The 14,272-nt window shown below is 40.8% G+C and overlaps 1 protein-coding gene across 2 annotated transcripts in view; it reads right to left on the minus strand.

Moving 5' to 3' along the window:
- Positions 1-14,272, minus strand: part of LOC149261988 (putative sphingolipid transporter spinster homolog 2) — a 486,467-nt gene that overhangs the window by 202,198 nt on the left and 269,997 nt on the right. For both annotated transcript variants that reach the window (XM_089423163.1, XM_089423158.1), the window contains exon 10: positions 2,111-2,208. In XM_089423163.1, coding sequence (XP_089279289.1) covers positions 2,111-2,208 — 98 coding nt within the window. The remainder of the gene's footprint in view (positions 1-2,110; positions 2,209-14,272) is intronic.

Consider the following 14,272-nt stretch of genomic DNA (forward strand, 5'->3'; position numbering starts at 1 on the left):
ATCTATTACTTGGCAAATGTTCACAGAAGATCTTCTAAAAATATTGCATCACAATAAAAATTTGACACCTTTACTAGGTTCACTCATTTACAGCAAACAGGAATAGTTAATGAATATACCCATGAATGGAAAGTCCTAGTTACAAAATTCCCAAACCTTACAAAAGATCGAATTCTAAAATTGTATATTTCAGGACTAAAACCCATTATTTGCAACAAGCTAAGACTATCAAGACCTAGAAATTGGCTAAAGCGAGAAGCACGGAAAAGATAATTGAAAGGAAATTCAATACTCAACATCAGGTAGCTTTGGGATTTTCAAAGAAGACAACCAATTACAGTGCAAGAGTGATTACAACACTACTAAAAATCACCACTCAGAGAAGGCAAAATGGAAGGAAAACAATTGCTAAGTGTGAAAAAAATTGGACCCCAGTGCATAGATCTGAAGAGATGTCATTATGTTGCAATAGAATAGCAGATATGAAGCAAATAGAAGTCCAAAAAACTAAGATAATGAAATCACCATACAATACAAATCAGAAACTGACTATAATGAAACATCACAAAAAGCGTCACTACCTTCAATCTCATGTGCCCAACAAAATAGAAATTAAGAAAATGAACTTCAAAGAGAAAATATTACTCCAAAAGACCAAATACAACAACCAACTGCAAAATACATTCCACTGCATCTGAGAAAGGATAAAATCCAATGTCCAAGAAAAGAAGAAAGCAAACCTACAGATCCATTGGCAACCATAATAGGGAAACTGCAAGCTAAGACCCTGAAGCTTAAGGGAGTCATAAAAGATAGGAATGTAACAAAACTCTTAGATCCTGGAAGTACTCATAATTGTATAGACAATGTTGTTGCTAAACAATTTAACGTGTTCGTATACCCCACTGAGGACCTCACCATTATGGTTACTAATGGACAAAAGGTCAAAGAAGTAGGAAGATGTCATAAAGTCTCCATTCAAATACAAGAACTGGAATTGCAAACAAGATTGTACACTCTACCACTCAAGGAGATGGACATGGTGTTAGGTACAAAATTTTTGATGCAGTGAGGAAATTATACCACCAACTTTGAAGAGCAACTTATAGAATTTAATTGAGAAGGTTGACACAACTTATATAGTGTTGAAAATTCCACTCTCAAAAAGAATCCATTACAATTAATGATAAAGGGGCAAGAAACACAATCAAACATACAACAACAAAATCAAGGAAAATATATCCCCATGAACCATAAATCTTTTATGTTAAACAATCAAGTCAAAAGACTTTAGACTATGACGCAAACAATACAGAGGAACCACACTCAAAGCAAGGACAAAGTCAAACCCCTAAAAACAAATAAACTTTATTCCACCACAAAAACGTACTCAACTAGAGAGATTCCTATTTACTATGCTTTGAGGATAGCATTATCCTTAAGAGGGTGGCAATGTTACAAACATAATAACAACATTATTAATTTTAAACAAAGATCAAAGTACCTTTTCACCCAGTGACCATTCAATGCTTATAAGTAGACCATCATGAGGCTTATTGTACCATCATCATTCTTACTCATTCTATCAATCAATATATTTTATTTCCAGAAATATCCTGTAATCTAGTAATAAACAGGAACTGTTCACTACCTCTGGTCATGAGGTGAAGAGGTAGATGCCCTTTGACATTTCAGTAAAATTAATTATATTATTATTAATTGTACTTTTATTATTACTATGTTTATAATATAATTAGAAGCAATATGCACAGTTGTTGTCCCCCACCTCATTGACATACTTTACATATCATTTTTAAGCTTCATTGAAACTACCATAGGAGAATAGTAATTAGTGCTCAGTGTTCACAGCTCCTTTTGGATGTTGAAATTGAAGACTATTTTAGTTTCCAAAAGCTATTTCATTAGTTTCATGCTGTCATTATTCTCCCAGCATGACTTTAAAATGTATCACTCCCACTATCCCCCCAGCATGACTTTGACATGTACCAAACCAAGAAGACTGGAAGCAACACAAGGAAAATGTGTTCCATGCAGTGACTGCAATTTCATGGATCTTATAGTAAAGATCAAAGCATTAATATGAAATTACCTAGAACATTGGTCAAATAGACTTTATCAAGCAACAGTATCTTCAAATCGTTCAGTAACACATTTAACTGTTCACGAACTGTCTCTAATCTTCCCCACCTGCACAATAATTTGGATTATAAAGATTAGTATTCAATGCGCAAAACCTGAATGATGAATCAGATGATCACTGACTTTAGATCAAGTTACAAGTATCAAAATCAAAATAAACGATAAAAGACAAAAGATATTTTTTTCCTCAAAATCTCATTCTGTCAAAGTATCAAAGTTAAAACAAAATTCAAAATGGCATGAATGATGATTTGTTCACCTGAATATTGGTTCTATTTCAGCTATTAGGAACTTATAATAATGAAGCAAAACAACAAAAATACGTAACCTGAAAATTGTCATAATTTTCAAACGAGTTAATATTGTTTTGTATCCAAGTTGTGCTGTTGACTAATGGCATGTAATGTGTAGGACTCCTCTAGAGGATTGGACATTATTACAATACTAGTTAACCTGTGTGCTTCAATATTTTTTGAATTCCCTAATTCGACTAAAATAGAATTAAAAACAAGGCAGGTGACTAAATTAAAAGCATGACAAATCCACCAGAATATAGTTTTTTCAGTAAATGGACCTTCATTAAAAGAGTGGGCTCCACTTTCACCCTAGATGTGACGTTCAAAGACTTGCACCTAGCCTCATTCACAAGATACATCTCACCCATGGACCATGAAGGCCATCAGCATTTCCACCTAGTCTCAGATGTGGTATGAATCTATGACTCATGTTGGCCACATCAGGGATTTGAACATACATCTCAGCTAAGTCCTGTTAGCACTCAAACTAGCAGGGGATCCCTGAAGGGCAAATGCTTGGCCAAGAGCAACAAATGGAGACTTATGTCATGTCCCCATTTTTGTTCTTCTTCATAGTATAGCCAGGGAGGATTTCCAGGGTAGGGGATGGTCAGCTTAGTGGAGCAAGTTTATGTCATCAAGGGTCCCGATGGAGTTTTGAGTTTTTATGGGGTTTCGTGACATTTGCTTGGCATATTCCATCATCAACACAGTTTGCCTTTTGTTCCGTTTCATTCCAACAACTTTCAAAAAACAGTGTTATTATTGGGCATAACTTAATTAATTATGCTCGAGGTGGCATTCCCGGGAGATTAATTGATGGAACACCTCGGTGTAATAGCTCGTTGGAACCAAAACGAGAAGAGTTACAGGATGGGATGTTGAGAAGAGACTTCCAGTGGCCGAAGAGAGTATGGTGGGCAATTTGCCATTTTCCATAGTTCAAAATGACTTTAATTAGTCATTTAATTAAGGAAAAATAATCAATTGGAGAAAAAGGGCCAAAAGTGACTTAAGTGAAATAAAATAAAATTAAAAGGTCACTAGATAAACTCAATGGAGGAGCTTCTAGAATAATAATAAAATAAGATGTTTCTAGAGGCTTGGAGATCTATCCATGAGATCTATAAAAGAGGAGGAGAAGGTCATTTGGAGACATCTTGGAGTTGAGTTTTCTTTCTTTTGGAGAGGTTTGAGAACGTGGTTCTCTAATTCAGCAGTAGCCCAAGGACGGAAACCCTCGACTGATTCAGTGAGAGTGGGCGAGCATCCATCTCTTCCCTTGGTGGATCCATTCAGAGTTCACAGGTTGCAGTTTATTGTCTTTCAGTTTGTTTTGGAGGCCGATTGTGGCAATATTGTAGATCTATTTGAGACCAGCTCTATCTCAACTATCTTAGCTATATGGGTTGTATCAGCATGTAAAACGCCAGCTTATCTAATATAATTAAATTGAGAATCTTCTTGTTCATTGTGTTATGGATTGCAGTGCTCTATTTGTTTAATTTTTACACGGGAATCTTCTGTTAAATGCATGATAGTTTTATGTTAAGTGTATGTTCCAAATTTTCTTCATTTGGGACATTACAGTGGTATCGGAGATTTGATTTTGGCTCAGTGGTGGGTTATCTTGGAAGGCCAAGTTTGAGGGTTTATTATTTTTACATGTGTTATTGAATCAACAAATGATTGCATGTCAGACAAAATGCTCGACAAATTGTTGTTCCATGAACAAATTGTATGATAATTATTGATTATTCGACAAATTTGAGAAGTCAAAAGGCAGAGAGAAAAATTAATTTTATTTTCCTGAAAGGGCCCAACGTTTAATGCTTCAAGTTGAATTTGGTGACCGCAGTCTACTAAGAGCCTAAATATTATAAAGTCTGTAAAAATCTTATTCAAAGTCGCCGGATATGATTTTTTATAAAACCTGACATATTATTATCTCAAAGTGGACCAAACGTTACATTTGGTGAAGCTAAATGTGTTGATGGGAAGCCTGTGAGATGCATGGCATTGAAGGCGATTTGTTTTGTTATAGGGGGGTCGTCAAGCAAATTGGAGGGAGTAGGCTTTAGAAAGTCATGGTGGTAGTCGAATTTGAAAATTGCAATTTCCCAAGAAGTGTAATGTGATTTATTTTTGTTGCAGGGGAGTCATCAAGCAAATTGGAGGGAGTAGGCTTCAGAAAGTCACGGTGTGTTGAAGTTTCTAAGTCTAACAGTTACAAACACTCCATGTACTTTCTGATTTATTCCTTCCTACTTGTTCTGATTAATTAACAAGTTATTTACCATGTAAATACTGAAAATAAACACAAGTACATGCTCAACACATCACAGATCATCAACTGAAGGAAACAAAAATAAGCACACAAATGACACTGTTATTTTTGGACTAATGTCCCCAGAAAAACCCAATGCGAGAAAATCGATGTAGCTATTTGAGGGTTTGATTTATTAAGCAATTTCAGAATACAATTTGGGTGCCAAATCAAGCTCACCCAACAGAGAAAAATCTTGGCAGTAGTACCTCTCCTTCGGAGACAGATGCTCCGGCTGAAACACCGGATAAACACTCCGGCAGCTCCTCACCTCCAATCTGCCCCACGAAAAACCCTAGCGTCAGCCTCTAAGGACTGTGTTAGCCTCTTCTGCCCTTTGCGTCAGCTTTCTCGGCAGTTCCGGACAGTTCCGGCTTCTGCCCTCTGCGTCAGCTTTCTCAACAGTTCCAGCTTCTGCCCTCTGCGTCAGCTTTCCCGGCAGTTCCGGCTATTCCAGGCAATTCTAGTTGTTCCCCGCAGTTCCGGCTTCTGCTCTCTACGTTAGCTTTCCCGGCAGTTCCAGCAGTTCCCGGCAGTTCCGGTTGTTCCCGACAGTTCTGGCTTCTGCCCTCTTTGTCAGCGTTCCCAACAGCTGTGTTGATCCTCCTGGCACTATCTTTGCCTCTCTACTTCTGTATCACTTCCCCTCAACTGCAACTCCAAATCAATCTCTCAACTTTCTCAACAAACCCAGCCCCAGAAAGTCGAAATCTTGATCTCTTGGTGTGTTCTCCAAGTGACCCTCAAGCTCCTCTTATACTTTTCTCGTTGACAAATCAACAGCCGAGATTAAGTTCCTAATCAACGACTAAGATTAGATTTGGCTTGATCCATGACTTTTGGACCATTCTAACACAGTTTTATATTAATTCACATTAAAATTTTATTTTCCCTAAGTTTAGACTTAGGGACTCCATTAAAAATATTAATTATTTTAATATCTCCCAAACTGCTTAGAATCTGCCCAAACCATTTTTGGGTATTGGAGATCTCATTTGCCTTAGCCTCTCCACCAATTTTCGTGGCTAGAGCACATCCGATGCTACCCCAAATCAACACTCCCTCTTAGCAAGTACTGTGCTCTAGCAATACTCCTCACTGAGTATCACCTTGATCATCCAGCATCGATCCCTGTGCTGATGCTAGGTCTGTTGCCCATCATCCTCTGCACTGCTGCATCCTGTACTACTACCCATGGCCCTGCCACTGCTGCATCTGCACTGCAACCCCTCTCATCATGCTGAATCGTGCTACCCATAGCACTACCACTGCTAACTGCTGCACTGCAACTCAGTTACTGAGAAGTAAGTAACTGATCTCCCAACTCTAACATCTCCGTCAGGCTAGAAACACTCCTGATGTTGAAGCTCCCTCTGTCGCTGCATCCGCATCCGTCTCTACTGACATCTTCCAGTACTACTACTCCTCTTCGGGACTCCCATAGCAAGATCTAATCCAAGAGGCTGGGTCCCTCGAGGATCCTGCCCTTCATCACTTCTAGTCTGTCTAACTACAACTCGATGTCTCCCTACTTTCACTCAAGTGGTGTGTGTGCACTTATGGCACAGTCATTATCTGTCTCCACTTCCTTCTCTACCCTTGGTGGCGCAGCCTTGGTCTCGGAGGCCTCTACCTTGCTCTTTCTCCTTGGACACTGGGTTGCATAATGACTCAGCTCCCCACAGTGGAAGCATTTGACCTTGGAGAGGTCCTTCTTCTTCTTTCGTTTCTCCTGCATTCCCTCATATGCTAGCGTAACATCCACCTCCTCCTCCTTGATTCGGATCCCCTTGCCGCTGCTTCCCGCCTTGCTTAGCCTTCTAATCTCTTCTTGGCAAAGGGCAACCCACATTTCCTCCCAATTTGGAAGGGTCGCCCTACCCAGTATGCTCTGGACAAACACCTCCCAGTGCTTTGAGACTGCGTTCAGGGTTGTTCTCACCATCAATTCTTGATCCAGCATGGCCCCTATGGAAGTCAATGGATCCAGGATCTCCTTCAATCGACCGAGGAAGGGGTCAATCTGTTCTCCCTTCTGCATCTGGTATGATCGCAGCTGGTTTTCTAGTAACATCCTTCTCTACACAGAAGTATGTTGGTACAATTTCTTTAGCACCTCCCACATCTCATTCACCGTTTCCTTTTCGGCAATATGTGGTATTACATGGTCCTTGACCTCGTCAAGAATGATGCTCTTGGCCCTCGCCATTGCCTCCTTGTACTTATCGTTATCAGCTGGGTCAACTAGGATAGCTATCATCCTCAAGGCAAAGTGCTTAACATGATTCCTGTCTAGAATGGATAGGAATCTGGCCTTCCAAAATACGAAGTTTGAGGCTCTGTCCAGTCTATCCTAGTTTCTTACCCTATTCACTGCAATCTCGCTGCTCCTCTACTTCCCCCCTAGAAGTTCTTGGTGTGACTCCCTCTGTTAAATTGGAAACTAGGGCCAAACTCCATGTGGGTCAGCTTATTGATGGCAGCTGATGTTTTTATTGGATCCCTTTAGTCGAGAGGAGCAGGATTGATCCAAAGATCATCCAATTGCGATAAGTATTTATGGAGATATGAATTTATTTTGATTATGGATTTATCATCTAGCCGAGCAGCAACTTGAGTAGGCTCAGAAGCCCAAAATACATGCCTATTCATCACCTACGTTTTAGTATAAATTGCAGAGGACTTGAGGTCATTTGGGCATACACATTCTTCATGTGTTCTCCTCTTCATGTCTCAGGTTTTTGGAGGAGAGACACTAATGAAGGATGCCCTAAGATGATGCCCTAATTTACACATTGGAAATGGAGACAATTAGCCACAGATCAAGGAAGACATTTACACAATGAGGATATACGCTGGTTAATACATCTAAACGCAATCTTGGAGACCTTATAATATATATGCTGCTCACAGTGAATGAGATACGCTATTCATAGTGGATACGCTGTGGATGTTATACACTGGTCATGAAGCTGTTCATGGTTATATATACGCTAGACATGAAGTTGTTCATGGTTATATATACGCTGGACATGAAGCTGTTCATGGTTATATATAGATACGTTGGTCAAGAAGACACGTACATAGTCAAGAGTGCCAGAGTCATCAAGCCGCAGTGATGAAGAGGTAAGTCGTTGTACATCGCAGCCATCGTAATACGCTGTTCATGGTTATACGCAGTCTAGGGTTACGCAGGGCATAAGATTAATACGTAGGTCATCTATCTAGCCACAGTAAGGGTAGGAACTTATATGCTATAATGGAGTACATATGCACAACACGAAGACAAGACAGTCAACGTGATGCCATCCAGAATCATTACACGTTGTTCATGAATAAAGACAGTCAACGTGATGACATCCAGATTCAACGCAGTCAATAAAGAGTTGTTCAAAGTAGGAATAGCTTCATATACTCAGGCAATATATATATAGATATATATATATATATACACACAATCACTTAGGCAATATATATATACACGCAGTCAATATATATACACGCACAGTTTTCACACTCAGGTATACACGCAGTCACTCAGGCAATTTATATATACACGCAGTCAATATATATACACGCACAATACGCAGATATTCGTGGGCAGTAGGGAACCAGAACCGCAGGCATGTTACCTTGATACTTTATTTACATAACTACAGTCAAGATTTGGTGAGAACAAATCCCGATGGATCTATAGATATCACTAGGTCACGATCTCTTATAAAGAAATGAAAACGGATTACTGTAGATAACCGCATGATTGTGTAGTTTGAGACTACATGGAGGATTTCAGAACTATAGCCTAGCTGCTTTGCTAGGCTGCAAGCCATAGCAAGCAGTTAAGACTGATGACAATGTTATAGTGTTGCAGCATGATGATGCACAGGGAACATGATGACGATAATGCACAGGCAGCATGATGACGATGATTCATACTAGCAGGGGCAGCATAATGAGGATGATGCATAGGCAGCATGATGACAATGATGCATGAACAGCATGATGTATGGAAAGCATATTATGATGCAGCATGATGGTGCTACACGGTAAGGTGCAGCAAATGGACAATGTGCAGCACTATGATAGGTGAAGAAGTCACCTTAGAGAATCAGTTGAAACAATATGTCTTCAACTGATCTCTGTAGATATCATAAGTCAAAGTATTGAATTCTATTGTAAATGTACTATCTCTCTCACTTTCTCTGATGAACTTTGAAGAACATAAAAGAAGAATTGATCAAGGGTTTCCCCACATTGTGGGGTTTGTCCCTGGCTTGCGCCACATCTTGTGTCCTCTTGTCTTGGCTTGTCTTCTGCGATTTATATTTATGTTCTATCTCTAGTTTACTTTATGTTGATGTGATTGCTCATATGGAAAAGAAATTAAATAAATTGCTCTAGCATAGAACATACCTAAAATTAACATGGTATCAGAGCTAAGGTGAAGACAATGCCCAAGCAAGAATGAAAGAGCAATCACCAAAGACAGTTGGGACAAGACAAAAGGATCAATGGGTTCTTCACAATTCACTTAGGGTGAAATCGAAGCAAAGCATATTATCAGAATGGCGCAGCAAAACCTTCTGATGGCCTACCTAAAGATCACTTCATTGGGAAGTTCGGATCTAAGGGTGGAAGGAAAGGTAGATGTCTTGGTTATGAGTTCGGCCCTTATGCAAAGGAGTGTCCAAATGACAGAGATACAAGTCATCAAAGACACAGCCGACTCTTCAAGGAAGCAAGGAACCCCAGGTAAGAAGAATCAAATATTGTTTTTGATAAGATAGAGAAGTGTTATCTTGTATTGGCCCTCTCCTTCAGATTCTTTGGGAATCTAGCATATTGATTGTAGTACTTCCGGGCACTTCATCGGATAGAAGGGTGCACTCTCTAATTTGGTAGAGATGGAAACAATCGTGGGATTACACTTGGAGCCGATGCCACCTATCCCGAAAAGGGAATGGAAGTCAAAGGTTTTATGGTGGCATTCGTCAATGGAAAGGTACATGTTTGAAAATTGAATTTTCGAAGATGTTTTTGAGTTCAGGGTTGTATCAAGTTGCAAGAAGTCCACTGGGGACCATGTCCATTGACATAGCACCGGAGGTTTGTGAGTCAGATGGTGACAGAGATGCCTGAATTCAAAAAGAGCATGAAGGTACATGTCTGAGATGTACCGAAGGAATATCTTACAAGGGGACCATTCCCCCTCATGTAGCATGTCCACAAGTTTGGAACAACCCCTGGAGTTTGAGATTCATGAACAGGAATCTCATGTATACATGTGGAAGAAAGCCCTCTATGGCTTGAAGCAAAACACCCTGGGCGCAGTATGAGATGATTGATAGCTGTATGATGAAGCTGAGATTCACTAGGAGTGAAACCGATCCAAACCATTACCCAAAGGTTGTGAATGATAGACCTCTCATACTGGCACCTCATAAGGATGACCTATTTCTTACAGGTGCAGGCCCTCTCATTTGCAGAAGTAAGAGGGAGTTGGATTCCGAATGTGGAATGATAAACTGCAAGCCTGTGACTACCTCAAGGATATTAACTTTCAGAAGCTATATGGTAGTGATGTCGAACCAGATTTGGGAAATGCCTCTGAGTTTCATAAGCTCAATCACGTTGATGTTCTTGGTGAACTTCCATCCGGACATATGTTTTGCAGTTAGCATGGTTAGCTCATATTTGGTTGAGCCTCACTGGATTGGTGCCAAGAATCCTCTGAGATATCTTCGGGGCACAATCTCTCATGGATTGAGATATACTACCGGAAATATGAAAACTGCATGATTATTCGAATGCTGACTTGGCAAGCATTATGGAGGATCACTAGAGCACTTCTCAGTGCTGGTTCTCTTTGGATTTTGCTTCGATATCATGGATGAGTAGGAAGCAGAAATCGGTTGTTATAAGTACCGTCGAGATCGGATACATAACCACGAGTATGACCTCGTATGAAGTTGCCTGGTTGTGGAAACTCTTCAGTGAGTACACATGATGAATACCACTGTGATTCTCTGTGACAACCAGAGGTGGGATTCGATTATTGAGAAATCCTGTATTCAATGATTGCTCCAGCAGATAGACATCAAATACTGCCTTATCTGGGATATGGTAAGTCGATGAGCAAGGAGGCTCCATCGCACTGAGATGATGTACAGGTCAGAGCCCCGGGGAAAAATCAAATTTGTGATTTTCCCGAACGACTTGGAGTTGTTGAGAGACCTTTATAAAAGGGTCCTGCATGTTGCATACATTGAACTCTAGGAGCTCTAGGCGGCTTGCGGTTCTTACTGGAGCAACATACGACCACAGGGTGACTCACCCTCCCCTGGTGGTGCGCACTGGAACACGATGTTTCGCTCTCTTGTGGGACAAGATGATTCGCTCTCTTGTGGAACAGGATGATTCGCTCTCCTGTGTAGCAAGATTGATGTGTTCTCCTGTGAGGCCTGGATTGATGTGTTCTCCATGGCGATTGTAGCAGGATTGATGTGTTCTCCTGTGAGGCTTGGATTGATGTGTTCTCCATGGCGATTGTAGCAGGATTGATGTGTTCTCCTGTGAGGCCTGGATTGATGTGTTCTCCATGGCAATTCTAGCAGGATTGATGTCTTCTCCTGTGAGGCCTGGATTGATGTGTTCTCCATAGCGATTGTAGCAGGATTGATGTGTTATCCTGTGAGGACGAGATTGATTAAGTTCCCCTGTCGAGACATCCTAGCCATGCAGTTTGGGACTCATGGGAAGTACCTCTCATCTGATCAATGAGCAGGGAAATGAAGTTAGGGACCATAGTAGTACCGATGGACGCATCGTTGTATCTACTGTACTCCCTACGCCAAGATGACCTCCATTGATCTGGGATCAATGATACTAGTCTGGGACCAGTGGTAGGAGTTGTATCATACTATGACGCTGACTTCGGGTCGGTTGAGACTAGTCTTTGACCAGTGGTACATACTCTGAGACTGACTTCGTGTCAGTGCAGTACTGGTCTGGGACCAGTGAGCGTGGTACATACTATGAAGCTGACTTCGGGTCAGTTGAGACTAGTCTGGGACTAGTGGTACACACTCTGAGACTAACTCCGGGTCAGTGGAGAATGGCATGAGACATTCTCGATCAATTCTTCTTCTTCATAGTTCAGCAGAGCTAGCAGCGCTGAGAAGAGCAAAGTAGAGCTAGCAAAGCCAACAGAGCTAGCAAAGTCAGCAGAGCTGAGCAGAGCTGGGCAGAGCAGTGCCGGGCACTGATGGTAGAGATAGTACAATCAGACTTATGGATCAGCCGATGGAGTTCTCCCTAGTTGAGAGGCAGTGTTAAACTGGCAACTAGGGCCAAACTCCATGTGGGTCAGCTTATTGATGGCAACTAATATTTTTATTAGATCCCTCTCGTTGAGAGGTGTAGGATTGATCTAAAGATCATCCGATTCCGATAAGTATTTATGGAGATATAAATTTATTTTGATTATGGATTTATCATCTAGCCGACCAGCAACTTGAATAGGCTCAGAAGTCCAAAAGACATGCATATTCATCACCTATATTTTAGTATAAATTGCAGAGGACTTGAGGTCATTTGGGCATACACATTCTTCATGTGTTCTCCTCTTCACGTCTTGGGTTTTTGGAGAAGGAGAGACATTAATGAAGGATGCCCTAATTTACAGGTTGGAAATGGAGACACTTAGCCACAAATCAAGGAAGACATTTACACAATGAGGATATACGTTGGTTAATACATCTAAACACAATCTTGGAGACCTTATAATATATACATTGCTCACAGTGAATGAGATACGCTGTTCATAGTGGATATGCTGTGGATGTTATACACTGGTCATGAAGTTGTTCATGGTTATATATATGCTGGACATGAAGCTGTTCATGGTTATATATAGATACGCTGGTCAAAAAAACACATACGCAGTCAAGAGTGCCAAACTCATCAAGCCAAAGTGATGAAGAGGTAAGCCGTTGTACATCGTAGCCATCGTAATACACTGTTCATGGTTATACGCAGTCTAGGGTTACGCAGGGCATAAGATTAATACGCAGGTCATCTATCTAGCCGCAGTAAGGGTAGGAACTTATATGCTGTAATGGAGTACATACGCACAGCATGAAGACAAGACAATCAACGTGATGCCATCCGGAATCATTACACATTGTTCATGAATAAAGACAGTGAACGTGATGACATCTGAATTCAACGCAGTCAATGAAGAGTTGTTCAACATAGCAATAGCTTCATATACTCAGGCAATATATATATACACACGCAGTCACTCAGGCAATATATATATACACGCAGTCAATATATATACACGCACAACTTTCACACTCAGGTATACACGCAGTCACTCAGGGAATTTATATATACACGCAGTCAATATATATACACGCACAATACGCAGATATTCATGGGCAGTAGGGAACCAGTACCGCAGGCATGTTACCTTGATACTCTGTTTACATAACTACAGTGAAGATCTGGTGAGAACAAATCCCGATGGATCTATAGATATCACTAAGTCACGATCTCTTATAAAGAAATGAAAACGGATTACTGTAGATGACAGCATGATTGTGTAGTTTGAGACTGCATGGAGGATTTCAGAACTATAGCCTAGCTACTTTGCTAGGCTGCAAGCCATAGCAAGCAGCTAACGCTGATGACAATGTTATAGTCTTGTAGCATGATAATGCACGGGCAACATGATGACGATAATGCACAGGCAGCATGATGACGATGATTCATACTAGCAGGGGCAGCATAATGACGATGATGCACAGGCAGCGTGATGACAATGATGCATGAACAACATGATGTATGGACAGCATAGTATGATGCAGCATGATGGTGCTACACGGTAAGGTGCAGCGAATGGACAATGTGCAGCACTATGATAGGTGAAGAAGTCACCTTAGAGAATCAGTTGAAGCAATATGTCTTCAATTGATCTCTGTAGATATCATAAGTTAAAGTATTGACTTCTATTGTAAATGTACTATCTCTCTCACTTTCTCTGCTGAACTTTGAAGAACATAAAAGAAGAATTGATCAAGGGTTTCCCCGCATTATGGGGTTTGTCCCTGGCTTGCGCCACATCTTGTGTCCTCTTGTCTTGGCTTGTCTTCTGCAATTTATATTTATGTTCTATCTGCAGTTTACTTTATGCTGATGTGATTGATCATATGGAAAAGAAATTAAATAAATTGCTCTAGCATAGAACATACCTAAAACTAACACCCTCTGAGCCTCGATTTCCCTCCTGGAAACCCTTCTGCCAATGTCGAGATGCCCCCTACTCTAATCGTTTGTGCAACCGCACCACTGATCCAATTTCTTGGCTAGAAACCCTCGGTAGCAACTCCCTCCTCCTTGGCCTTGCCTTGTTAGGTACTATTCTGACAACAATACCCCACCAGCTCCACTCTGCAACTTATCCACAGCCTCCTAAACCCTAGCAACC

Source organism: Pinus tabuliformis, chromosome 6 (genome assembly GCF_031772625.1).
Source record: "Pinus tabuliformis cultivar Carrire ecotype Pingquan chromosome 6, CPIR1, whole genome shotgun sequence".
In the NCBI taxonomy this organism is placed as follows: Eukaryota; Viridiplantae; Streptophyta; class Pinopsida; order Pinales; family Pinaceae; genus Pinus; species Pinus tabuliformis.